The 24,340-nt window shown below is 43.3% G+C and overlaps 2 protein-coding genes and 1 long non-coding RNA gene across 11 annotated transcripts; 1 reads left to right on the forward strand and 2 right to left on the reverse strand.

The window, feature by feature from the left end:
• The first annotated feature begins 35 nt into the window (after nt 1-35).
• LOC147181526 (uncharacterized) lies at nt 36-6,348 on the forward strand. 4 transcript variants are annotated; one of them, XM_086089631.1, is made up of 9 exons: nt 36-242; nt 3,118-3,223; nt 3,294-3,341; nt 3,581-3,697; nt 5,605-5,672; nt 5,747-5,786; nt 5,886-5,937; nt 6,035-6,099; nt 6,167-6,348. In XM_086089631.1, exons 1-9 carry the CDS (start codon nt 235-237, stop codon nt 6,245-6,247), a joined length of 585 nt encoding a protein of 194 aa, XP_085945757.1. In that variant the 5' UTR covers nt 36-234; the 3' UTR covers nt 6,248-6,348. The 4 variants fall into 4 exon arrangements, with proteins under 4 accessions (XP_085945757.1, XP_085945747.1, XP_085945739.1 ...); XM_086089621.1 differs by having other exon boundaries at nt 5,886-6,099; XM_086089613.1 differs by having other exon boundaries at nt 6,035-6,348.
• Nucleotides 5,841-22,802, reverse strand: LOC147181527 (serine/threonine-protein kinase WNK4-like). 6 transcript variants are annotated; one of them, XM_086089588.1, is made up of 24 exons: nt 22,303-22,802; nt 21,363-21,535; nt 21,073-21,293; nt 20,598-20,755; nt 20,219-20,307; nt 19,904-20,123; nt 19,617-19,829; nt 19,368-19,473; nt 19,158-19,297; nt 19,009-19,073; nt 18,801-18,936; nt 16,094-16,210; nt 14,903-15,004; nt 14,773-14,827; nt 14,610-14,705; nt 14,176-14,528; nt 14,051-14,081; nt 13,859-13,914; nt 13,729-13,777; nt 13,305-13,638; nt 13,083-13,240; nt 12,762-12,829; nt 12,609-12,691; nt 5,841-6,231 (listed from the first exon to the last, which is right to left on the reverse strand). In XM_086089588.1, the coding sequence occupies exons 1-23, from the start codon at nt 22,618-22,620 to the stop codon at nt 12,656-12,658; spliced, it is 3,294 nt and encodes a 1,097-aa protein (XP_085945714.1). In that variant the 5' UTR covers nt 22,621-22,802; the 3' UTR covers nt 5,841-6,231; nt 12,609-12,655. The 6 variants fall into 6 exon arrangements, 5 of the variants coding, with proteins under 5 accessions (XP_085945714.1, XP_085945708.1, XP_085945721.1 ...); XM_086089582.1 differs by lacking the exon at nt 5,841-6,231 and adding an exon at nt 6,478-7,845; XM_086089595.1 differs by lacking the exon at nt 5,841-6,231 and having other exon boundaries at nt 6,478-12,691; nt 13,305-13,620.
• On the reverse strand, nt 16,359-18,782 carry LOC147181528 (uncharacterized). The gene is made up of 3 exons (XR_015096514.1): nt 18,174-18,782; nt 17,768-18,101; nt 16,359-17,709 (listed from the first exon to the last, which is right to left on the reverse strand). It is a non-coding gene; the product is annotated as an uncharacterized LOC147181528 (long non-coding RNA).
• Nucleotides 22,803-24,340: the final 1,538 nt, after the last annotated feature.

Consider the following 24,340-nt stretch of genomic DNA (forward strand, 5'->3'; position numbering starts at 1 on the left):
GTACGTTCACCCAGCAGACAAAAGAAAACACTTCAGACTTATTAAAAATGTTTATGGAGAGAACTTCATTAAGTCAAATGACAGCACGATGTGTTTATTATTTTTGGTGTACTGTACAGTTGTTGTGTCGTTAACGTCACATGAGTAGTAGTCAGGTGTGTTCAGGAGGTGAGCTCAAAGTTCATTGAAAATGGAATAGCAACAAATTTGCGTCCTCAACATCCCGCCAAGCTGATGCACAGGTGACTTCACAATTATTTATTTATTTATTCATTCATTTATTTAAGAAAAAGAAACGCTAGCATTGTCCTCTTTAGCTTGGCAATAACACATGCTCAAGTCCCTCCTGTCGGCGCTGTTTGTAGTGAACCCTTGTGCAAAAGACAGTTTGCCGATTCTGCCGCACACCAATTGATTGAACACCGCCCATCGACCACCATACTGCAATGGAAAAACTGTATCGAGTTTTGGGGCTCCACATAGCCTACAATATTTTTAACTGTATTATTTTTGTTGAACTGAACCTGCACAAAATGTGTTGCGCTTTTTAAGGTAGAAGCAAATTACCACAAAAAGAGGAACGGAGCGACCATAGAGAATGTATATCGTGAACCAGAACTATACGGATTTAGGTTTACATTTCACAGCATTTTTTTTCCTTGATGGACTTTGCTTTCATTTAATTAGCCTCCTCATGGTTTTTGACAACATGATGCAGACGAATCTTTCAGTAGTAGCCTATGGAGGACAAAACCTGCCAAAATTCAAAATATATAAATGACAAAATAAATAAATAAATGACTAAAAGTTAATAAAATAAAAATGGATATAAAAAAATATAATTCGAAAATTAAATTTAAAAAAAATAAATATAAGTGGAAATAAAAACAACAATATATATGTCATGGTTGAGTTCTGTTTTTCCTTGTGTGTCTCCCTTGGTCTTGTTGAGTGTAATCCTGCCCTTCCTCGTGTCAACCAATCAGTGCCCTCAGTCACTTGTGTCTTGCCCCAGGTGTGTCTTGTGTCGTTAGTGGGTGTGTGTATTTTGTCTCCTGTCTCCCCTCTGTCTACGTTGGTTCGTTGTCGTTTTTATTTTTTATCTTTTTTGCCTTGTTGTCCTCCCCACGTTTTGTTTCATTGCCATTTGGAGTTCGCTTTTGTTTAGTATAATTAAATTCCTTTTTTTTTTTTAAATTATTATTACATTCCCTTTGCCTCATTGCCCTGCTTTCCTGCGTTTGGGTCCTCCACCAAACATGAACCCCTGGCTATATATATATATATATATATATATATATATATATATATATACATAAATAGATATTTTGTATTAAATTTTTTAGTTATATTTTTTTCGATATCCATTTTTATTTTCACTTTTAGTCATTTATTCAGTCATGTATTTATTTTGAATTTTGGCAGTTTTGGTCCTTACTGCCAGGACGAAACGTTATTCAAATGAGGGGGCGGTCCTAAGCGTGTCTTGGGTTGGACTCCGCCGTTGCAAACTGCCTTTCATTGGTAGAGTGAGTGGCTCAGTGAAGAAGGAATTCTAGCCTGCTTGCATGGAAAGCTCCAGCAATGGACGACTATCTTGTCCACTGTCACCACAAATTGCGACTTGAGTCGTGGTGACAGTGGACACGATAGTCGTCCATTGCTGGAGCTCTCCAATGCAAGCCGGCAAGACTTCCTTGTTTGCCGAGCCTCGACCAATGAAAGGTAGTTTGCAACGGCCGAGTCCAACCCAAGACACGCTTAGGACCGCCCCCTCATTTGAATAACATTTCGACCTGGCTGTATGGACCAAAACTGCCAAAATTCTAAATAAATAAATGACTAAATGTGAAAATAAAAATTAATATAAAAAAATAATAAAAAATGAAATACAAATGTTAGCCTACTTGGATCCTAGATTTTTTTTTTTATAATTGCCTTCTTACCAATGAAATGTGCATTTAGAGCTTCTCCCAAACTTCGTCGTAGAGACAGAAAACAACGTACGTGAAAAACGCCGCACGGATGAATCAATGTACTCAAGTTAGGTGCGTTTAGCGAGTGGCAACTCAAGATGGCCGCTACGGCGAGTGGGCGGCATTAGCAGTCTAAGTCATTGGCAGCTCATAATTTTATAAACAACCTATAGATTTTGAATGTCATGTAATATTTTAGTTTACAGAGATAATTGAATAATGTTATTCTATGAAATAGCGTTCCCTCGTTAATCACTGGGGTTTTATGTTCCCAAAAATACCTGCAATAGTGAAATCCGTGAAGTAGTGAGCAGTATTTTTTAAAATCTTTATTACATGTGTTTCTGTTACATTTGATGTATATCCTATATACTGTATGTGTATTTACCCCATATTTACTCATTGTAAGTTGTGAAGCATTTATTCTGCAAAGGGGAGGATGACTCATGCTCCTGTCATCTTCCTCGACAAAAACAAGAGCTGTGATCATAGCGCAGGGTGGCGACTGGAACGTTTTACGATTGAGGCTTAACCTTAAATTAAATTACATGTTTGCATTGTTATCTGTGCGATGATTTGTATCCGTGACTGTGTTTTGGAGCTGCTGTTTTGTATGTGTGCCCCCACCCTTTAGAGAGCAGCTTCTACGTAACTAGGCAAAATCCAATCTCCTCGTCGAGCAAAATCATATATTTTGGATTGTTGTCTATTAAATGTTTCAGGTTGCCTAAACCTGACAGTTTTAGGCTGCAAAACCCCTCCCTACACAGTTTATACACTTTTCTCAGACATGCATTAACATTTCTCACATTTCTCTCTTGTTTAAACAATATCAATGTTCAAACTTTCATATATGGTTTTTAAAAAATAGGTACACTACTGTAATTTAAAAAAACATCCCAAATTGCACACCAAAAAAATCTGAGAAATAGTGAGTCTGCGATAAGTGAACAGCGTTTTATATAAAGCTATACTTATTTACTGCGTCCCAATATTTTTTGTTAGCCCCCCCCCAGGATGAAGAAAATAGTTTGCCTTTTAATAGACCATTAGTCAATTTCGTCAAGTTGACTAAATACTGTATACAGTATATTTATATATACATTACATATATTTACATCTGTCTATATTTCTTCTTTAGCCCATGCGAGGCATCAATGGCGTTTGTGCGTTTGACTGACGAGTTCTTCAACGAACTGCTCCAGCCGCTTCACGACAATGGACCTTTCTTCATGAGCCTGCCAGAGGTAGGTGAGCGTGTCAGGCTTTTACCTCAAAAGGGCTTGTTCCGGTGGTAACTTCCTGTCTGGTGTTCAGATGACCTTCCCAAAGTCTGCTGCCCTAAATGTCTTCGGTCTCCGCACGGTAAGGAATGCTGGCCCTTCCAAATCCCTTCCTGGTAGCCCCGGGACAGTGAGCCCGTCATACTGAAGTTGAGGTGTCAGTCCACTAATAATCACTATCACAGGATTTTCAGTTTAGGTGTGATGTGGGTCCAGTACTGAAAAATCCCTGTCAAGTACTTTAGTGAAGGATCCCCCGATACACCTCCTTGGCCACAAGGTCACATGATGAGCGGTGTGCATTATTGCCATTGGCCGCAGGGCCCGCTGGAGGTGGAGCTAAGGAAGCCCGTAGCGGTTAGCATTCAAGAGACTGGAGTCACCATCAGAATCGACGCCAGAGCCAGATCGCACAGAAACCAACACAAACTCATTGTGGTAAGCAACACACAGCATCAAACGATTGACGGGAAACTTTGAAAAATTGATGAACTAAGCGTTGACGGAAGAGCTTTTTTTGTCCGTCAATGAAATCGGCAATGCGTCAATGACGGACGTCCCATTTGACAAATGTCGATTGACGGGACATTGACGGATGCCCACTTCAAATAATGCAAAAACATTGACGGACGTTCATTTTGCTGAGTAATCGACGAACAACGTTCGTCTTGAAATATTGACGGCTTGACGATGACGGATGGCTGTCTCGATTGTTGGCGATTGCTGAAGGACAGACGCTCAAAATTTAATGACGCACCCACTTCTGGCTCTTACTGAGGTTCTACTTCTGGGACTTCACCGCAGGACGTTCGGGTATGGGGAAGGGGGTAGGGACTTTCACAGGAACCGTCCTCTCAGCCGGCCCGCTTGTGGCTGTCTCTCCACTGCGGAGTGCAACCCATTTTGCGACGTCACGAGTTCCGATTGACACGTAAACGAAAATCACAACAATGAGGAAAAGAGAAAATCTTTAGGTCGTTGTTGTCTGCTTTTTATTTTATGTACTTGGCGTGGATGGATGTTTTGAGTGAAAGGAGACGCCGTCTAGATAAAGAATTTGAAAAGGCTAACAGTAGAGTGGAACGAAAATAGGCAAAGGATTATTAAGAGAATTGTTTTGGTGGAAGAGACTTAAGCCGAGAATGCATCATCGTCACGCATGAAAGTAAGATCATTTTTTATACTAAATAATTTTTAGCCAATCAGCACAAAAGCCCGATCGGGAGTTTATCGGGCCGGCGGAGTACCTACCCTCGAGTAGGGCCTCCGCTTGTCCCCGTAAGTTCCTGTAAATGTGGCCCGGTTGGGAAGGCTCCTGCAGTGGAGACGCACACATACGGACGGGGCTGGCCCCGTAAATTTACCCCGAAGTTCCTGCGGTGGAAACGTGGCTCATGTGGCACTTCTTGTGGTCCCTATAGAAGTCCTTTTCTGGTTCTTCCTGAGGTTCTCTTAAGGTTAATTTTCCGGTTCTTATTTTTGTTCTTCTAGTTCTTCTTCTGGGTCTTAATGAGGCTCTTCTCATTTTCTTCTGGGTCTTATTGAGGTTCTTTTGGTTTGTCTTTTGGTTCTTGTTAAGGTTTGAAGAGGGTCTTCTGCCCAGATTTAGTCATAACTGTTTTAATTTCCTTATTTCCTCAGTAAAGCTTTGTGAGTGTTATCGCAATGTCTCCAGGTGACGTCATGACTGAGACCTACTATATTACCACATCAAAAGGCCATTGGCAATGTGTATTGAATGATATTTTTAAAAGTCTTATCTCATGTCTGGTGAACTCCAGGGGGGCTGGGGGCTGGGGGCTTGGGGGTTTGTGGTACCGCCCTTCAAGATAGTATAAGAATGTTGTAAGTCCTCTGAAATCTTCGCACTTGTGAGAAGCTGCAGCCATTGTCTGTCACTCATAGGTGCCCGGAATATTCTGTAAAATAAAACCTTCGAAGGAACTGTTCATCGATCTCCAGCCTGTATTCTCTCTACCCGAAAGAAAACTAACACGCGGAAGACAAAGCTGTTCTTCTAACAGGTTCTTCTTAAGGTTTAGCTTGAAATTCTACTTCTGGTTCTTACTGAGGTTCTTCTTTTGGCATTTCTTTGGCTTTTTATTTAGGTCTTCATTTGGTACTTATTGGGAGTCTTCTGGTTATTTGAGGTTTGGATTCTTGCTATAGATTTTTTTTCTCAAGGTTCTTCTTGTATATTCTGTTCTTACTGAAAATTTTCTTTCTCTTCTCTTTCCTCTACTTGTAATTCTGGCTCTTACTGAGTTTTTAAGCTCCTTTTGGACTTTTTCTTGAGGTTCTTCCCGTGGCTCTTATGCTTACTCAAGTGGTTCTTTCTCCTGCAGAAGTCTAAGGTGTCTATGAAGGTGGATATCATAGGAAACCACCTGGTTCTTCTTCATGAGAGTGCCAAGTGAGAAGACACACAAACACACAAACACACAATTATGTAATATCGACTATAAAAAGCTGATCTCTCTTGCTCAGATGTGAAATTGTACCTTCCAAGTTTTGGGGAAAAGTTTTTGTGAGTTAAAAGTCACCATTAACATTGCACTCATACTGTATGTATCACACAACCTTTATTACTGGACAACACTCTGTGTTTATGTGTATGTGTTTGCAGAGGCGCGTTGCTAGGAAGAAGTTGGAAAAGCTCATTGAATCTAAATTGAAAAGTCAGAAAAATTCCTTTCATCATCACATTGATATTGTAACACATCTTGAAATCCTGTGTGCATGTTCCTTTGTGTGTGTGTGTGTGTGTGTGTGTAGAATTGATTGGCAAAATAGTGATTCCTGGAGTAGTCGCCGTTGTCGCCACCATTTCCTATTATGAGGTGAGTCACACACCTCTCATACGCAAGTCAGGACTGGTGAGTTCAGTGTGTGTGTGCGTGCATACAGGGCACCCTGGAGATCGGTGGAAACCTGAGCCTGATTCCTGAGTTGATCCAGGAGATTCTGAAACGCTACCAGACAAAATGATTCATCACTTTGTAGTTCTTTGTGTTGTTGTGCCATAAGACAAAATGATTCATCACTTTGTAGTTCTTTGTGTTGTTGTGCCATAAAAGTATTTGGATGCATCACCATGGTAACGCATCAGATCACTCGAAGACAAGATGTCAACATGCTCATCATACCTCACATACAGGTAATAGTGGGCTAACAAGGTCACTATTCTCTGGCTAGTTTTAACGGCGCAAAGAGTCTAATGAGTTGAATCGACTTTATTAGATTCAGCTGAAATCACACAGCAACATGTCATGATCCGAAAAACTGTTGGGATGTTTCGAAGCATCATGGCGCTCTGTCCCGGTTGCCATGGTGACTGCTTCCATTTTGCTGTTTGCAGTTTATAACTCCGCCCGTCATGGCATACTCTGACAACACGCGCAATGTCAGCGAGAAGCTGTGTTAGAGTAGACAATATTAAGTATTGTACTCTTTGCGTGTTCAATTAACTGAATGGTGAGATTCTGTTGAAGGAGTTCCTTTGCAAAGGTTTTTATTACCAGAAGCTTCTGGTCCACATTGACAAATTCATCCAAGCGATGTCTCTGTTCTGATGTGGCTCCTTCCTCTTGGCTCACATCGTTATTTATTCACAAAGAAAGGGTTCAGAAAAAGGTCAGCCCACAACACACCTGGTTACAACTTAAATGAATACAAGAAAATCCCTCTCTCCTCCCTTCTGCAAGTTCAGCAAGTTCCCATGGCTATAAATCAGATTAGAGAGAAACAATCACACATCGGCCCGTCTCCTTCGGAAGAGACAGATACCAGACCCATACACTCCCTTATTTTCTCAGGAGTGTGAGACACAAAAAAATGCTATTCATTTAGCCATACTGAGTTAACTAAATTATAAACGGCTAAAATATAATTTAAAACTGAAAAACAATGTTAATAACTTAACAATCCCTCATTTGAGCTCATAAGAGCTCAACACATTAAAACATTTTTTTTCAATGGTTGTGTGATAAAAATAATTATCCTTAAAACATCCCTTTAGCAGAAGAGGAGGTAGTTTAGCAATCATATGACATTAAAAAACAATTTGATACATTTAAAAGATTTTTAGTGAAATAAGCATAGCATATGTGAGGCTTAACATAAAATGTTGTTCATTAAAAAGTGTCGCAATGTATCGGCAGACGAATATGTGTTCTTTGAAGCCATCTTGTGATGAAGTTCTTTGAAGGTCTTTTTTTTTTTTTTTTAAATGAAAAGAGTGTCGCAATAGTTCGTCTCTTCTTTAAGAATTTGGGGTAGACTACCCAAATTCTTCGATTTGTCACCTGGGATTATTCTGCCCAAAATGTGACTGATCAAAGGAATGATTGCCCAAGAAAAGGCACTTGCTCTTGATCCGTTGACTGATGTCCTCAAACGGCAGCTCCGGAACCGGGCACGGATTCAGCTGACGTGGCTCCAGGTCGGAGGTGATAAGATTGATGATCATCAGTTGATGAGATAGCCGAGCCTGGCACGTCTCCGGAAGCCTTGTAGACCAGATGTGGAATTTTCTCTGTGCAGAAAACTGCACAAGATTTCCTCACCAACCCCCTGGGGCCGTTCTCCTGAGTGCAGAAACTTTTCATTTTTAGTTTCTCATAAACTCACATAAATTTTATTTGGAGGAAAAAACCCTGATAGTTTTTGTTAGTTGGGATTAATAAATGTTATTTGATTAAGATCCGTAGGTCCTGTGCTGTTGGAACAGGAAAAGATCTATTTTTGTGACATTAAAATAGAGCCCAGCCCTTGATTGAGTTGAATGACATTCGCTCATTCATTAATATAAGACAGAGCTTATAAATATTTATCTTTCAAATAGGTTTTGTTCAATAATAGGTAATTTTTTACCATGACTAAATTTGTTCTAAATTTGCATAACTGTGCCTTTCATATCTCTTATTCTCTTCCCAGAATCCCATGACCGGCCGAATCCTGGCATGCTGGGAAAAACTCACATATATTCATATTATCTATACTCTTTTGCAAACACTGGGCTCCAAACATTACATTTTTCAAATATGATTCTGAGATAAAAGATATAATATAATATAATTACCTTCATTCGGCGAATATGCATTATTGTCCTTGCTTGCTTCAGACTTACTTTGCGATCGATTTCCTCTGATAACTGTGGATTATCATTTTCAAACTCATCCTGTCAATTGGAGTGTAGGCCGATACCCCACAACTTTTTTAATTTCGTTTTTAAGTTTGATTTTAATTTTCTAAACCGTCTACATTGGTTCAATTCTTAAACATAAACTCCCTCATTTGACAAAGATCCACTGATTTTTTCAAACACGTCAAGATAAAGGGAGGACAAAATAGAGACCTCATGACTCAAAAGACGTCATAAATAACTCAACCCTCTAAATCAGGCTATGAGATAAACAAAAGAGCTACAAAACACTATAAAACTAAACATAAGCAGATACAACTTAAGACACTAATATATGATGACTTTGGGGCCATAAAAATAGAGGTAACCATATTACTCTAATTCTCCTAGAGTCCCAAAAATTATTTAAACTGCCAATCAACCTCACCTCTTTTACAGATTAGTGGGGCTGAGGATAAAATCACACAAAATTTACAAATATCTACCATTTCCTAGATTTAATCAAACTAAAAATCATCTTCAAACTGCTAATCTTTCACATATTAGCGGGGCTCATAAAAAACACAGCACACAAAATATTTCTGGGATTTATAAATCACAGTGCTGTTAAAAAAAAATCAAACTTAGCCATCAAACTCTTAGTTAGTCTTTTACTCGTTACTACTTATTCTATTCTATTATTTATTTTATACTATAGCTGGAGCTGGACGAAGTCCAAAAAAGTTCCTCACGGGGAAAATAAAAATATATCATATCATAACATATTAATAAAATTCCCATTGTACCAATTCAGAAACTGATTCTCCCAAAAATATAGGCAAAAATTTAGTAGGCTATAGATTGAAATAAATTTTCTCAATCCCTCATTTCAAATTTACATATGTCGTTTTCAATTTCCTGAAATATCTTGCTATAGATCACAGTTCCCCACTCAACACATTAAAATGCCTTGCATATCACCATGTAGCATTTTACTGAATGGATCACATCTCATTCCGACCACCAACTTTCTTTGTCCAGACCCCCAGCAAAAGGCAGGACGGCAGCTGTTGTTAATGTTCAGTCCTGGCCAGCATGGCGGCTGTTGTGGCAGCAATGTTCAGAGCAGGCATTTAGATTTCCTCTGGATGCAAAACAGCCATAGGGGAGAAGTCACTAGAATGAGGCGTATACACAGTCACTGGGCATTGAGGAATTTGAACATCATGTTTTTCTTAGGCACAGGACGAGAAGACTGTTGCTCTGCGGCTTTTGACCTTTGATCTCTGCCACATCCATTCAGACGCTGTCTGCAATGTGGATCCGATGACACACAGTCTTTCTGAGAGCTCACCTGATCAAAAAATGCACATTATGATACAATGCTTTAAAAATGCCAGACTGAGGATATGGGATCATAGCAAGACAGTTCACTCCCTGCTTTCTCAAAAATGTTTCGTAAAAAACACAGCCTCTTTATTCATTTCTCTTTTTTTTTTTCAATACCCCTTCAAATAGCTACTAGCCATACAACGTATCAGCAGCTGGGGCGCATCCCGTTCGCAGTTTGTAATCAGTGAAGGCCATCAGACCCTCATCTGCCTTGGAACTCAAACATCAGTTTCTGAAATGACACACTCAGAGAAAAAACAAATATTAAAAATCATTATCAACATGTCAATTTCAAAAACATTCATAACTCTTTATTCAACTATCTTATTTCCAGCCACAGCTATAAAGATGTAGGCATAATTATATCAACTCTCAAACAAAATGCCATTATTTTATCATTACTCTTTATTCATTTGTCCCGAAAAGGGAAAGTTAACAAATTAACCATCGTCATCAATCATTAAAGTGTAAAGATTTATTAGCTCAGTCAAATACTATTACTTATTTTATATTGTTTATCATTCCTCTCTTACCATTTTGACAAAAAAAGAGTCCCATTACGAGGACACATTATGCTCACAGCGCACAGCTCAGCCCCCACCTTTTTTTCTAACCTAGAAACGGGGGAAGGGGGGGGGGGGGAATTTTAACATTCTAAATCGCAAAACCTATTTTATCATATTCCCATTAATAAAACAAACGCCACTATCACAACAGTATCATCTCACACAAAACAACACCAAACTTAGTTAAAATATTAAAGAAAAACAAACAAAATCCCCATATGCACACTTCTCACTTACAAACCCCCACCTTTTTTTAGAAGCTAGGTCACACACTCAAATGCATACGCACACACTCTTCAGTCATTATTTAAAAAATAAAATAAACGGTGTTATTCCTTCAATTCGTTGTCTACAAATCTTATAGCATTTAAACCGCAGCTTCGTACGGTAATTTCAATAAACGGATAACTTTGAACAACCCATCCGTAAACTGCTCCACAAATGCTGGAGTCATTTTAACATCAAATTCAGCCTTTTTCCATTACCAACAAAGAAAATACAAAAGTCTGACATACCATTTTGTCCAGCGGAAGCTTTGTATACAATCGATCCATAGTTCGTTTTTTCATTGTTCATCGACGCTTTTATTTTTCGCTGAACCGGAAGCGCATTCAGGACAAACCATTCTGTATCCGGGTCGAAATCGCCTCCATTTTTGTTTGTAGTTTTTGATGTATACTTCCGGATTCAATACAGTGACGTCTCACTTTCAATATTAATAGTTCAATATGTTAACACATATGGCCACACACAGACAGACATAAGAATCACGTGACCTCTCGTTTATACACAGCGGTTACCCAATCCCGCTGAGCTAAACTGTTCTCCCTTTATTGCAAAATTTTTGCAAGGCGCTTATTTTTTAAGAAATTTGTCACGCGCTCACGAATTCAACCGTGGAACAAAAGGAATTCAAACGGGAATCCTGACCTCAAAACTACATATTGTAGAAGCGCCTACAAAATAAAATAAATCACGTAATCTCTCGATTGCAAATACAGTGATACAAAATCCAATCATCGCTGTAATCAACCTGGACCCCTTTCTGTTCAATTTCAAACAGGCGCTTTTTCAAAAAAAAACATATTACGTGTAAATAGGACTTTTTCAATAAGAGCCATGAACAAATATGATACTCGTCCCCAAATCGGCCAAAATTAAAAAGCAGAGCGCATACCATAATCTTCAATATATATTATGGTCTAAGGATTCTTCATAGCGTTGACGAAAAACAAAACAAATCAAAAAATTAACCGCTATTTCTTCCTGTACAAAAAAAGCTTCATCACTTCGAGTCTGCATTACGTCACCTTCAAATGCACCACTCCACGACGTGTTTAGTTCAATATCGTCGGAATTATCACAACTCACAATAGAACGACATCAAACTACACTCGTTCACACAGATCTCTTTTAAAATTTAGATAATTTGGAAGACGTAAAAACCAGCTGCAGCGGACCAGACAGACAAAACTTCTTCTACGTGGATAAAGATCTCCACTTACCGTACTTTATTTGTTTAGGCCTAGAAGTTCCGCCCGTCTTTGAACGCCGCAGCTCGTTCCATGTCAGAATAACACCCTCCGTTTGGTTCAACGGAGGAGACCATTCGTTATAATTCAGCGTCGGCGGTCACCATTTGTTAGAGTAGACAATATTAAGTATTGTACTCTTTGCGTGTTCAATTAACTGAATGGTGAGATTCTGTTGAAGGAGTTCCTTTGCAAAGGTTTTTATTACCAGAAGCTTCTGGTCCACATTGACAAATTCATCCAAGCGATGTCTCTGTTCTGATGTGGCTCCTTCCTCTTGGCTCACATCGTTATTTATTCACAAAGAAAGGGTTCAGAAAAAGGTCAGCCCACAACACACCTGGTTACAACTTAAATGAATACAAGAAAATCCCTCTCTCCTCCCTTCTGCAAGTTCAGCAAGTTCCCATGGCTATAAATCAGATTAGAGAGAAACAATCACACATCGGCCCGTCTCCTTCGGAAGAGACAGATACCAGACCCATACACTCCCTTATTTTCTCAGGAGTGTGAGACACAAAAAAATGCTATTCATTTAGCCATACTGAGTTAACTAAATTATAAACGGCTAAAATATAATTTAAAACTGAAAAACAATGTTAATAACTTAACAGCTGCTAGCATCATTAGCATGGCTAGCTTTATTAGCGGAGTTAGCATCAGTAGCACGGCTAGCCTTATTAGTGTGCTTTCTGTAGCTAGCTCAACATTTGCTTGGAACAGCCACAAGCGCTCACGTAAGAAGAAGAAGAATCTTCTGGAATCAAAGCAGTGATGCTTCTCATCACGTTTCTTCTTCAACACTAAGGTTGGTGTCAGGCTGCAAGGTCAAAGGTCATGTCAACAAAAGAAAACGCAGAAGAAGACCAAGAATGTCTTTGGTGGCTCACCACATATGTGTGTCCTGGAACAAATGACACTCTGCCAGGCCTTTCCAGAATGCGCTTTCTCATGATACCTGACACACGGACACAATTGTCTTGTGACGCGTCATGTTGACATTTGACATGAAAGAAATAGATGAAGCCACTTTTGCTTTTATCACTAGAATGTAATGACATTTTTGACCTCGAGACAGCTTACATCCCTCGCCCCTGCTGAGCTTTCAATGAATTTTTTGAATGGCTGTTTGTTTAATTGTAGTTAAAAACAGAAGAAATATGACCTGCCATGTGGTCATGTGACTTGCGTGTACCAATGTGGATTCTGACCTGCGGGGGGCAGCACATCAGGCCTATGCAGCCGCCGTTGGTTCAACATGGCAGCGGGGGCCACGGCGCCGAGAGGCGGGGCTTTTCCAATCCTCTCGCACAGCTCGTCCATCTCTCGCTTCTGATTGGCCTGCAGGCGGCGTACCTCCAGTAGGTGTCTGGGGAAGATGGGGGTGGGGTTAAAAGAGCTCAGTTTCCACAGCGACCGTCCCTCATGCCCACCTTTCCCGAATCTCCTTTAGTTCCCCCCACGTGTAGTCGTCGTCGTTGTCAGATTCGTCTGACGTGACGTAAGAGCGGTTCCGTGATTGGCTACCAGACGGTCCTTCCCACGAGCTTGTCTTGCGCCCACCCCTCCTCCTCCCGCCTCCTGTGTCGCCATAGCAACTGCTTTCTGATTGGCAGTCTTCCTCCGAGACGCTTTCGGAGCTCTCTGTTTGGTTCATCTGAGACGGGGGCGGAGAGCGTGCTGTGACTATCTGGGGTTCTGTTTGCGTCACTTGGAAACGACCCACACTTCGAGTGGGCGGAGTTATTGCTGAAACATAACAGATCGCTAACCAATGAACTCGTGAGGTCATTAGCATAAACAAATGCATCACAAAGTTTTTAAAATGTGTTTGTGTGCGCATGTACGTGTGATTACCATCACGTGTGGCCGGTGGACCGGATGGTGGTGTGATGGCGGACCGCGCCTGCGTCAGAATAGTCGTGCGTCACTCACAAGCGCCATTTTAACATTAGCATTACCATCACTATCAGTGTGAGCTCATTACTTGTGTGTGTTGAGGAGGCGGGGCCTGCATGGAGGGGGGCGTGGCTGGGGCTGGACCTGTGCATGTGACAAAGACAACCACACTTTTTGACCAGGATGTGATGTCACAGAATGTCATATGTAAGTCCGTGGTGTGAGGCCATAGGATGTGATGTCATAGTTATGCTATTACAGGATGTGATGTCACACTCACCATGAGGGGGCGGCGTTGAGGGGTACCTCGGCTGAAAAGAAGGACGTGAAAAGGAAAAATAATGACTTCCATGATGATGACATCAGGGATTATGAGCGACCAATCAGAAGAGACATCAGTTTCACCTCTGTGTGGCTCCAGCTAACTGCCGCACCCTGCTGGCCCTGATAAGCGGCGCCCGTCCCCGCGGGCAGAGGCGCCTGGAAGGAGGCATGGCCTAAAGGCCGCGACACTGGAGGCGAGAAGGGGCGGAGAGTGGGTGTGAAGGCTGCGGGGGCGTGGTAGCTCTGGGAGGGGGGCAGGAAGGAGCGGGCCATGCTCATAGCTAATGACATCATGTTGGCCAGGGAGAAGAGGGGCTGGTCAGGAGGCGGCCATTGAGGGGGGGCACCAGTTGGGGCGCTGTAGGCAGGGTATGCCAGAGGCAGGGGAGGATACTGAGAAGATGATGGGGCATCTGTGCGGGGGGCCGGTGGGTCTGAGGAATGACAGACAGACAGGTGGACAGATCTCAAGCAGATGTGGAAAAACTCGTGAGTCGTTTTGGAAAGTGAATTACCTGAATTGTAGGCTGGCTGCGACAATGGCGTTGAGGCGAGGGGCGGGGCCTCAGGCTTGACATTCTCGGAGGGGGACGGCTCAGCCTCCGCCATGTCTGCCAGGAAAACTCGTCAATCACTGTTTGATATGCCAATCAAGAGGGATCTGCCAATCGGTCTTACCGTTGAGGGAGGAGCTGGACGGCGTTCTGGATGAGCGCTCAGCCGCCATCCTTGTCTATTGGGTGACAAAGTGATGTCATCGGTTGTTGTGTGTGTGTGGGTGGGGGTCTGTGTGTGTATTGAAGTACACCTGCTTCTGTTGCATCATCATAGACTCTGCCCTGCTGATGATATCATACATGCGCAGGATGAATCCTGTTCGCTCACTCGCCAGGATGAAGTCTCTGTGCAACTGTCTCACGCACGCACGCACACACACACACACACAGGTTTGTTTTACTATCTTTGTGGGGCCATCGCATTGACATTATGCATTTCCTAGCCCCTCCCCCTAACCCCAACCATCAAAATTGATTGCTTACCCCTATTCTTTACCCTAATCTCAACAATAACCCAATTCAAACCTAAACTTTAAAACCAAGTCTTGACCCTCAAAAAAAGGTCTAAACTTGTGGGGCCCAGCAAAATGGCCCCACATGGACGGGTGGGCGCCACAACTCTGTGAAATCCCAGAATGTTGGCCCCACTATGTAACGAAAACAAGACCACACACACACACACACACACACACGCTTGAGTATGTTCTTGTCTGTGTTATCTTGTGAGGACCAGGACTGGACTGGCACAAAAAAAATCATCCCTGGTATTTTGACTTAGGCCCACTGGCCGGTTTGGCTCACGCCAGCCCAACTCCTGCTTAACATGTCGTTCTGCCACTGATGTTTGTTGATGATATTTCAGTTCTATATTCAGACTGGATTATCGAAATAGTCCCTCTATATTGTGCGCCAGTTTCGTGGGGTAATGTAGGAAAATAATAATTAAAAAGCACTGCATCAGCCCCAAAAGAGGCCAGGCCACTGGGCATCTGCCCTGTATGGAAGATAGCCACCGGGCATCTGCCCTGTATGGCAGATGGCCAGTCCAGCCCTGGTGAGGACCATATTCCGGGTTTTTACTATCATTGTGGGGGCCATTTTGGCCGGTCCTCACAAATCACGACCTCTTTTTGAAGGTCAAGACTTGGAGTTTAGGTTTGAATTGGGTTTTAGTTGGGGCTAGGGTTAGGATTAGGTAATCAGTTATAATGGTTAAGGTTAGGGTAAGGGGCTAGGAAATGTCAATAGGATGGCCCCACTAGGAATTATGTGTAATGTATGTGTTTGTTGACCCTAGTGCACATGTACAAATTCTTTGCTTACTGTACTTAAATATTTTTTTCCAGTTCTGTACTTCACTCTAGAATGTTGTGTACTTGTACTTAAGCAGTTATGCTTGATTATTTTTTCCACATGCGTTGTGATTGACCACTGGCACTCACCATCACGGAGGCGATGTCTTCTGGGTTGTCGCCATCAAGGTCAAACTTGAAGGTCACCATCTTGCTGTCGTGAGTGCTCAGCTGACACTCCACCACGCGGTCGGCCATGTTGGACACCTGCACGTGCATACACACACATCAGCACAAACTCATCAACGGAAATAACAGCGGAAACATCGCGAGATCACCGGACCATAAGAGAAATAGAAGATGTGGTTGTGGATTCCAATCTTCTTAGACCCTTACAGAGATCTACCCTGCCATAAAAAAAAGAACCTGTTCAATAGACAGTCACTCGCAAATAAATCATGTCTAATTCATGATCACATTCTGGAAAAGGGTATTTACATCATGTGCCTTACTGAGACGTGGCACTAGCCTGATTTTTACTTCACTCTAAATGAAGCCCCCCGGGTACAGTTACCTGGAGGCAGCCCGCAGGACGGGTTGCGGTGGTGGCCGAGCTGTCATTCACCGACAAGACCTGAAACTGTCCCCCATCTCTCTGCCCACAACATCCTCCTGCATTCAGATGTTAGCCCCCCCTGTCCTATGACTGTTCTCCTTATCTGATTTCCTCACTGTTTCTGATGCAGTGGAGTCATACAATCAACCCCTGAGTTGCCTCATGGACTACAATGCCCCATTAAAATCTCGGACAGTTTCTTTCTCTTGATCAGCACCTTGGTACACCTGCGAGCTGCGAAAGGTGAAGGCTGCTGGGCGTGTCTTTGAGCGGCGATTCAAGACCTCTGGCCTAACTGCTGATAAGAATGCATACAGGGAACATAGGATGACATATTCAGAAGCACTGAGAAATGCTCAATCCAAATATTACTTAATCATTATTAACAATAGTCCCGATAACGCCAAACAGCTCTTTGCAACCGTAAATCACCTCGTCAAACCTCCCTCACTCACCCGCTCTGAGGCTACTGAAGAAAGATGCAATACGCACATGAACTTGTTCAGAGAGAAAGTCGACAACATTCGCTTGCACCTCCCCACCGCTGTCGTCCAGCCTCGACATATTGCTGACCCACCATCTGTCATTGTCCAGCCTCTTCGCTCCTTTTCCAGTGTCACAATGAAGGAGGTTGAGGATATAATAAAGAAAATGAAGCCATCCACCTGTGCTTTGGACCTTCATGTCAAAGGCCAACATGTTTGCCATCTCTCCACTCATCATCAGGATCATAAACCATTCCCTTTTAGTTGGACATATACCGCCTGTGTTAAAAACGGCTTTTATTAGACCATTAAAAAAAAATAGCCACCCTGGATCCAGACATTTTCTCCAACTACAGGCCAATCTCAAACCTTCCATTCCTAGCTAAAGTTAGGGAAAAAACAGTTGCAGCACAACTTATGACTCAGCTCAAACACAATAAACTATTTGAAAATTTTCAGTTTGGTTTCCGCCCTGGCCACAGCACTGAAACAACCTTGGTCAGGGTCACAAATGACCTCCTGATGGCAGCAGACTCCGGTTCCCCATCCCTACTCACCCTCTTGGACCTGACAGCAGCTTTTGACACAGTTGACCATCACATCCTTCTTCACCGCCTACAACACCGACTCTCAGAAAACGTGCACAACGTTCACCTCCTACCTGTCTGACAGATCCGAAAACGTCACTTTGGGCCAGGCAAAATCACACACTCACACTGTTACCTGTGGTGTCCCTCAGGGTTCGTTATTGGGTCCCACCCTCTTCACCTTCTATCTGCTCCCCCTGGGAAACCTCATCAGCAAATATGGAGTTTCCTACCACTGTTCTGCTGATGATACACAACTTTACATAAGGACAACTCCCACCTCTTCCATCCCTCTGCCAACATCCAAACTGCCTGCCTGGAGGACATAGAGGTAGCATAACTTTCTTCAATTAAACACCTCCAAATCAGAAGCCGTTCAAATTGGCACTCCACACCAGCTCCGCTCTTCTGCTATCACCAGCATCACCTTTTCCGGTCAAAGCATCCCACTCTCCACATCTGTCACTAACCTAGGAGTTAAAATGGACCCTCAGCTCACATTTGACACACACATCGAAAACCTCTGTAAAACATCATCTTACCATCTCAGAAACATTGCAAAACTACGTCGTACACTGTCCCTGGTAGATGCAGAGAAGCTCGTCCAAGCCTTTATCTCCTCCAGGCTAGACTATTGCAATGCACTCCTCATCGGGATTCCTGGCAAGAACATCCAGAAACTGCAATACATCCAGAACTGTGCTGCCAGCATCCTGATGGGGGTGCGCAAATTTGACCACATCACCCCCATCCTGAAATCACTCCATTGGCTCCCGGTGTCCCTCAGAATAGAATACAAGGTTTCCCTCCTCACCCATCAGTGCATTCACGGTTATGCCCCACAATACCTCAAAGAACTCCTCACACCAAAGGCCTCCTCATGAACTCTCCGTTCTACATCCTCAAACCTCCTTCAAGCCCCCAAAACCAAGCTCCGCACTTTGGGCCATCGGGCTGTGGAATTGTCTCCCTGACCGCCTGAGGTCTCCACAGCCTACTGACATTTTTAAACTGGGCTCTTAAAACTTTTCTTTTTGCAAAAGCTTTTTGTTCGACTTTTTTACACTGTAGCACTTTGAAATTGTTGAAATATAAAGTGAATTACAAATAAAATGTATTATTATAATTATTATCGCAAACACACAATGGGGTGTGGTTCCTGTGCTCACCCCCGTGAGCTTGAGTTGAGCCCTCATCCTCCTCCTCAACTTCCTGTCGGGATGTCGCTCGGTTGGTTCCTGGTAGCTCTTGTCTGATTGTCCGTCGTTGCCGTCACTCATACCCGACGTCACATCAGACGCGCAGCTACAATAGACAACCACTTGTCCACTTGTAACTGCGTTTTCGCGTGCGTGTATGCGTTGCCGTGTGTGTTACCTGTCGGCAGGTGAGGAGAACCCGTGTAGCGATTGCGTGGGCTCATGCTGTGACACTGCAAGGCTCTGAGTACGTGGAGAACAAAAAAAGATGATTGATGCTGTGCTGGCTGTAGCCCCGCCCCTTTTGTAGCCTCGCCCACTACTCACCCTGGGGTAGCGTAGAACAGGAAAAGGCGGAGCCTTTAACATCCGGGTCCTAGGGGGCGGGGCATAAGCGCTTTGCTGAGTATGAGAAGTGGCAGAAGGGAGCGAGATTTCCGGAGCGCTGTCCGTCACGCGGTGGTTCACTGCCATGAGGACGACAAGACCAATTTAACATCTAATCACTGATCAGTCAATCAGGAAGTCAAATCTAACCTGCAGCAGCCATCTTGTTGCTCACATAATGTCCCTGGCCGCCGCTGGATGATGTCATGGAAGGAGGCGGGGCCTGTAGCCAGGATGCTGCAGGAACTTCAGAGTTCTGATTGAGGGTTGTCATTTACATCAATTAGCATTAATACACACTCATACTCACACGTTCATGCACTCATACGATTACATACACACAAAGTGAAAGAGCCACCCATTGATACGTAATTTCCTTGAACCTGAGCCTGAACGCACCTCTCCTTGCTGTTTGGCCGACTGGAGTGGCGGGGGCCGGTCACTCTCCTGGGTGGTATTTTCCTGTTGCTGAGCGAGGTCCTCCTGTCGCCGGGCGGCGTCTTCAGCCAATTGGCGACGTTTTTCACGCTGACGCTTGATGGCGGTCACGCCATCTCGGATGGCCATCGCCACCAGCTTGTAGTCACCCTCTGACACAAAGCCCAACACCACCTGCGAGGAGGGAGGGGAACTAATGTGTTTGTGATGGATGGATGGATGGACGGACGGACGGACGGCCGGCCTACCATCTCCTGGGCCACCTCCTCGGGGACGTCGTTGTGGAGCTCGAAGAGGAACTCGATGGCGTTGTTGTCTTTGTACTTGCCGTGAAGCCTCTTGGTCCCGTCCATCCTCAGCCACAGCATGAGCGCCGACTTGGTGCCGTCATCATCCTCGGCAGGCTCCACGTGCACGCCCAGTTGGCCTTGGAAGAAGCGCTGGTCCAGAAGGTCCTGAACCGTGAACCTACAGGAGGGGATGGCGGGATTTAGGGTGTGTGGCCAGGACGCCAACACTTCTGGTATTACACTGTTCCTAAATGCGTCCTAAGTGGGTGGTACCTTTCGCTGCTGTTGGTGTGGATGCATCCCTCAATGATGTCCTTCAGTTCGGGAACTGTGACCTTGGAGAAACTGTCGGGTTTGATTCCCTGTGAGAGCGAGAGAGACGCTAGTAACTCAGGTGAGACCGAAGTGAGGCATTAGTGAGACACGAGTGAGATGGCAGTGACACAAAAGTGATCTTAGAGCGAGGAGAGAATAAGATGAGATGGAGACGAGTGAGATGAGAGTGAGCAAAATGCAAGTGAGATAAAAGTGAGTTGCAAGGAAGATGAGAGTGACAGAAGAGTGAGACGAGACGTGAGCGTGAGACAAGGCAGTCAAGTGTAATCGAGACGGGACCGAGACACGAGGAGGAGCTGGAGCGGGCGTCACTTACACTGGTGACCTTGCGGAAAATCTGAGCAGCGTTTTGGCACTCAGAGTACGGGTACTCGGATGTGGCCATCTCCAGAATGCACATCCCGAAGGCGTACACGTCCACCGCCTCGTCGTACTTCTCCTCGTACATCTCGGGAGCCATGAATTCCGGGGTTCCTGAACACACCGCCGAACACCAATGATGGGATGACATTGTGAGGTTGTCGTCACGTCGCAGTGACGTCATCAAGATGACATCATCAAGACATGGCCATGAGGTCACAATGATGCCATTTGATGTTATAGCGATGTAACTGTACTATCATTGATGCCATTGTCATATCATGTCATGTCAATATCATGGTAATGAAATTGTGACATCACAGCGGGGTCATACTGATCAATTCCATGCCATAGCAATGTCATTCTGATGTCACAGTGGCATCACAGTGATGCCGTAGTGATGTCAAAGCAACGTCCCAGCGCCGCCTTACCAATGACACTCTTGGCGAAAGAGGCCTTCTTGAGGGTGGCAAGGCCGAGGTCTCCGATCTTGACAGAGGCCGAGGGCCCCGTGATGAAGACGTTGTCACACTTGAGGTCGCGATGCAGGATGGGAGGATTGCGCGAGTGCAGGAAGTGAAGACCTTTCAGGATCTGGAAGCTCCAACGCTGAAGTAGTTTCAGCTTCATCGAACGGAATCGCCGGATGTAACTGAGGAGGACGAGGAAGGGGCGTGGTCAGGCGGGGGCCTGAATGACGAAAGACGGCCGGCGAACTCACGTCTTGAGGGTCCCCGATGTCATGAGCTCGGTCACCAGCACGGTGCACTTGCGACCGTTCAGCACCGACTTCCACGAGTCGAAGAAACGAACAATGTTTGGATGCTGGAGCGCCTTCAGCATCTCCACCTCCTCCTCGAAACGCTGACGCTCGGCACGTGTCAACCGCTGAGTCTGATGTGGCAAAAATCATCCGGTACTTAAAAACAAACTGGTCACCAGCTGAACAATTTCTTTGTCTTGAATGAAGCCAACATAGTAAAATGTTTTGGGAATAGAGCACAGGGATAAGATAACTACACGCAGGAAGGTTTGAACTTCTTGACTGTGAGGCACGTGTTAACCACTAAGACACGTTGCCACTCATTCATTGGTATGTGCGTGCATGTGTGCACCATTATCAACATCAGACAGCTGTCGCATGTCGGATCAGCTGATGCGCAAAGTGCTGAGTCATCACAAGTACTTTATCTCATACGCACATACACACACATTGACGCTAATATTCACAAACACGCACACATGAACACACACACACACTGGCTTGATGAGGTATGTGATGACATCACTCGCATTAGCCACTAGCAGCGTAGAAGGTTAACCCCTTGAGACCTGCTTTTTTTCTGCTGGGCAAAAATTATTATTATTCTTTTTTACTGCTTTTGACTCATTTCCCACATAGGAACAACATGGATTTTTTTTGGGGGGGGGGGGGGGTATCTCATGTTTTTATTTGTTATAGTGGACGTCAGGATAGTATGGCTGTAACGTGTTGTAAACTTACCAAGCTTATACGCAACATTTTAAACAAGTGTGTGTGCCCATGTGTGTGCAGATATGTGTGCGTGATTGTGTATATATGTTCATGTTTGTGTCCATATGTATTTGTGTGGTTATATGTGTTTGTGTGTGTGCTTGAGTATGTGTGTTCACGTGCATACCTGTAGCTCGCACCAGGCCACCTCAACAGTGGTCTCAGTGTCAAGGCCCTTGTAGACATTCTTGAAGGATCCTCGTCCGATCTCAACATCAAACTTAAGGAAGCGTCCGTCGGGCGAAGACGCCACGGCCTTGGTGGCCGCCTCGTCCCCATCCGATGTCAACACTGCTGCCGCCACCATCTCCTCGCCCGAGTCTGTGGTGCTGTCTCGACTGGACGCCGTCTCCGATTGGACGCCATCAGAAGGGTTCACCGGGAAGGTCCCGGGAAGAGCGGACTCCGCCTCTTGGTCTTCAGATGCTTTGCTGTCGTCTTCCATGATGTCCTGGCCTGGCTTTTCAAGGGTCCATCTTCAGCTTGTGTAGAATGGCTGGAGTCCAATCAGAAGATGGTCGATACAAGAAGAAGAAGAAATGAAGAACAGTGAAGCTAACAAGAACAAGAAGCAATTGAAGATGAGTGGATATGCAGGAAGTGACGAGGAGAAGAAGTGAGTGAGGCCCAGAGCTTTTGATCATCTCTATCAGCTGCGAGCAGACGATACAAGCTCCTCCCACTTGACACCTGAACTACAGCAGCACAATTTCTTTTGCGACACTTTTAGTTTTACATGTCCTACTTTTTAGCTTCAAAGAAAGGATCATGTCAAAACAAAGATATCCAGAATATGAACTCAAATAAAAACAGGAACAAAGCAACAGAAAATAATAATTCAAAAAGTTCTTATTCATTAATTATATTTACTACAGCAATTCCCCCAAACCTCCAATGGCTCCTCATCACCCCCAGAAGCCATATTATGACATAATATTCTTATTATTAGTAGTAGTAATACAAAAGCCAGTTTATAGTGTTTCCTCTATGTGTTAACATTAGTATAAGCTAGCAGACTTAAAAGCTAAACTATATGGTTGCTTGAAATCTACAAGGTGAATTTTTTCTTAGTTTTATCGCTTCGTTATGAAGTAATCTTCAGCTGGGTGAGGCAGTAAATGACTTGAAGGCTCGTTTTGTTGGAACTGTTCAGCATCTGCCAAACATTGTTGTCAAGAGAGTTGAGTTCACTGCCATCATACAGCGCTATCTCAATTTGCTCGCAAGTCAAAGCAAAATATGGCCCAATTGCGGCTTGTTTGCCGAATAACTCATGAGTTAGGTTTCTCATATCCCAAAGGCACCACATTATTGTGATTCTGCTCTCAGAAGTCGAGCCAGTCCAGATCTCCTAGGGATACAATGAAAATCTGCGAAATAGAAATATCCTATTTAAATACAATTTAGGCCTTTAAAAAAATACTTATGGCACCTTAGTTATTTAAAAGGTATTCTTGACTCACTGTGCCATTTTCAACAGTAAGATAATATTTTACCTAGAGATAGGCCGATATGGGTTTTTTTCAGGGCCGATACTGATGCCGATTATTAATAGTCAAGGAGGCAGATAACCGATATTTGGAGCCAATATTATTTTTTTCTATTCTTTGTTGTAATTTCTTAAAGCATGTTTATTGAACAACTTTTCAAAATGTAGAAGTTTTTTTTGATATTAGACAATAGACATCCTCTTAAATTTCTAACAAAATGTTCAGGGAGCTCCCAAAATTATTAGTACGTTGTAAAAAGTTAAATGGAAACTTAAAAAAGTAAATACCAGTATAGTATAGTTAGTATAGTTTTCAACAGTAAATATTTTTTTTTCCAAAATGTAAAAATACCTGAAATCTTAACTTTAACATTTCTTTATTTTAATGTTGAACAAAAACAAAAGGTTCCAAAGGTTCCCAGGGTCAGCAGCATCTCTTATAAAGTTAACTGAAAGTAAATGAAAAAAATAGTTCCCTAAGATTAAAATGGTTTTAGAGTTACCTTATATCGGCTGTCTGATTTTTTTTTTTTTAAGAGGCCGATATCGATATTCATCAAAATACCCAATATCGGATTATATCCCTAATTTTGTCTATAATTAATGTAATAACTTCATTATTTTTCATGAATAATTATTGCCTTTAAAAACAATGTTTGCCACTTCACATCACATC

The sequence above is a fragment of the Leptonotus elevatus genome, chromosome 1 (genome assembly GCF_054856555.1).
Source record: "Leptonotus elevatus isolate MCC_2025b chromosome 1, RoL_Lele_1.0, whole genome shotgun sequence".
NCBI classification, from domain to species: Eukaryota; Metazoa; Chordata; class Actinopteri; order Syngnathiformes; family Syngnathidae; genus Leptonotus; species Leptonotus elevatus.

What these genes read in the sequence shown, in the direction of transcription:
- LOC147181526 (XM_086089613.1), top strand. An exon ending in ACCAACACAAACTCATTGTG is followed by an intron (nt 3,698 to 5,604) that starts GTAAGCAACACA and finishes TTTCTCCTGCAG; the next exon opens with AAGTCTAAGGTGTCTATGAA. An exon ending in AGTTTTGGGGAAAAGTTTTT is followed by an intron (nt 5,787 to 5,885) that starts GTGAGTTAAAAG and finishes ATGTGTTTGCAG; the next exon opens with AGGCGCGTTGCTAGGAAGAA.
- LOC147181527 (XM_086089566.1), bottom strand. Translation starts at nt 22,620, where the DNA reads ATGGAAGACGACAGCAAAGCATCTGAAGACCAAGAGGCGGAGTCCGCT. An exon ending in AAGACATCGCCTCCGTGATG is followed by an intron (nt 15,005 to 16,093) that starts GTGAGTGCCAGT and finishes TGCGTGAGACAG; the next exon opens with TTGCACAGAGACTTCATCCT. An exon ending in TGATGTGCTGCCCCCCGCAG is followed by an intron (nt 12,830 to 13,082) that starts GTCAGAATCCAC and finishes TCCGTGTGTCAG; the next exon opens with GTATCATGAGAAAGCGCATT.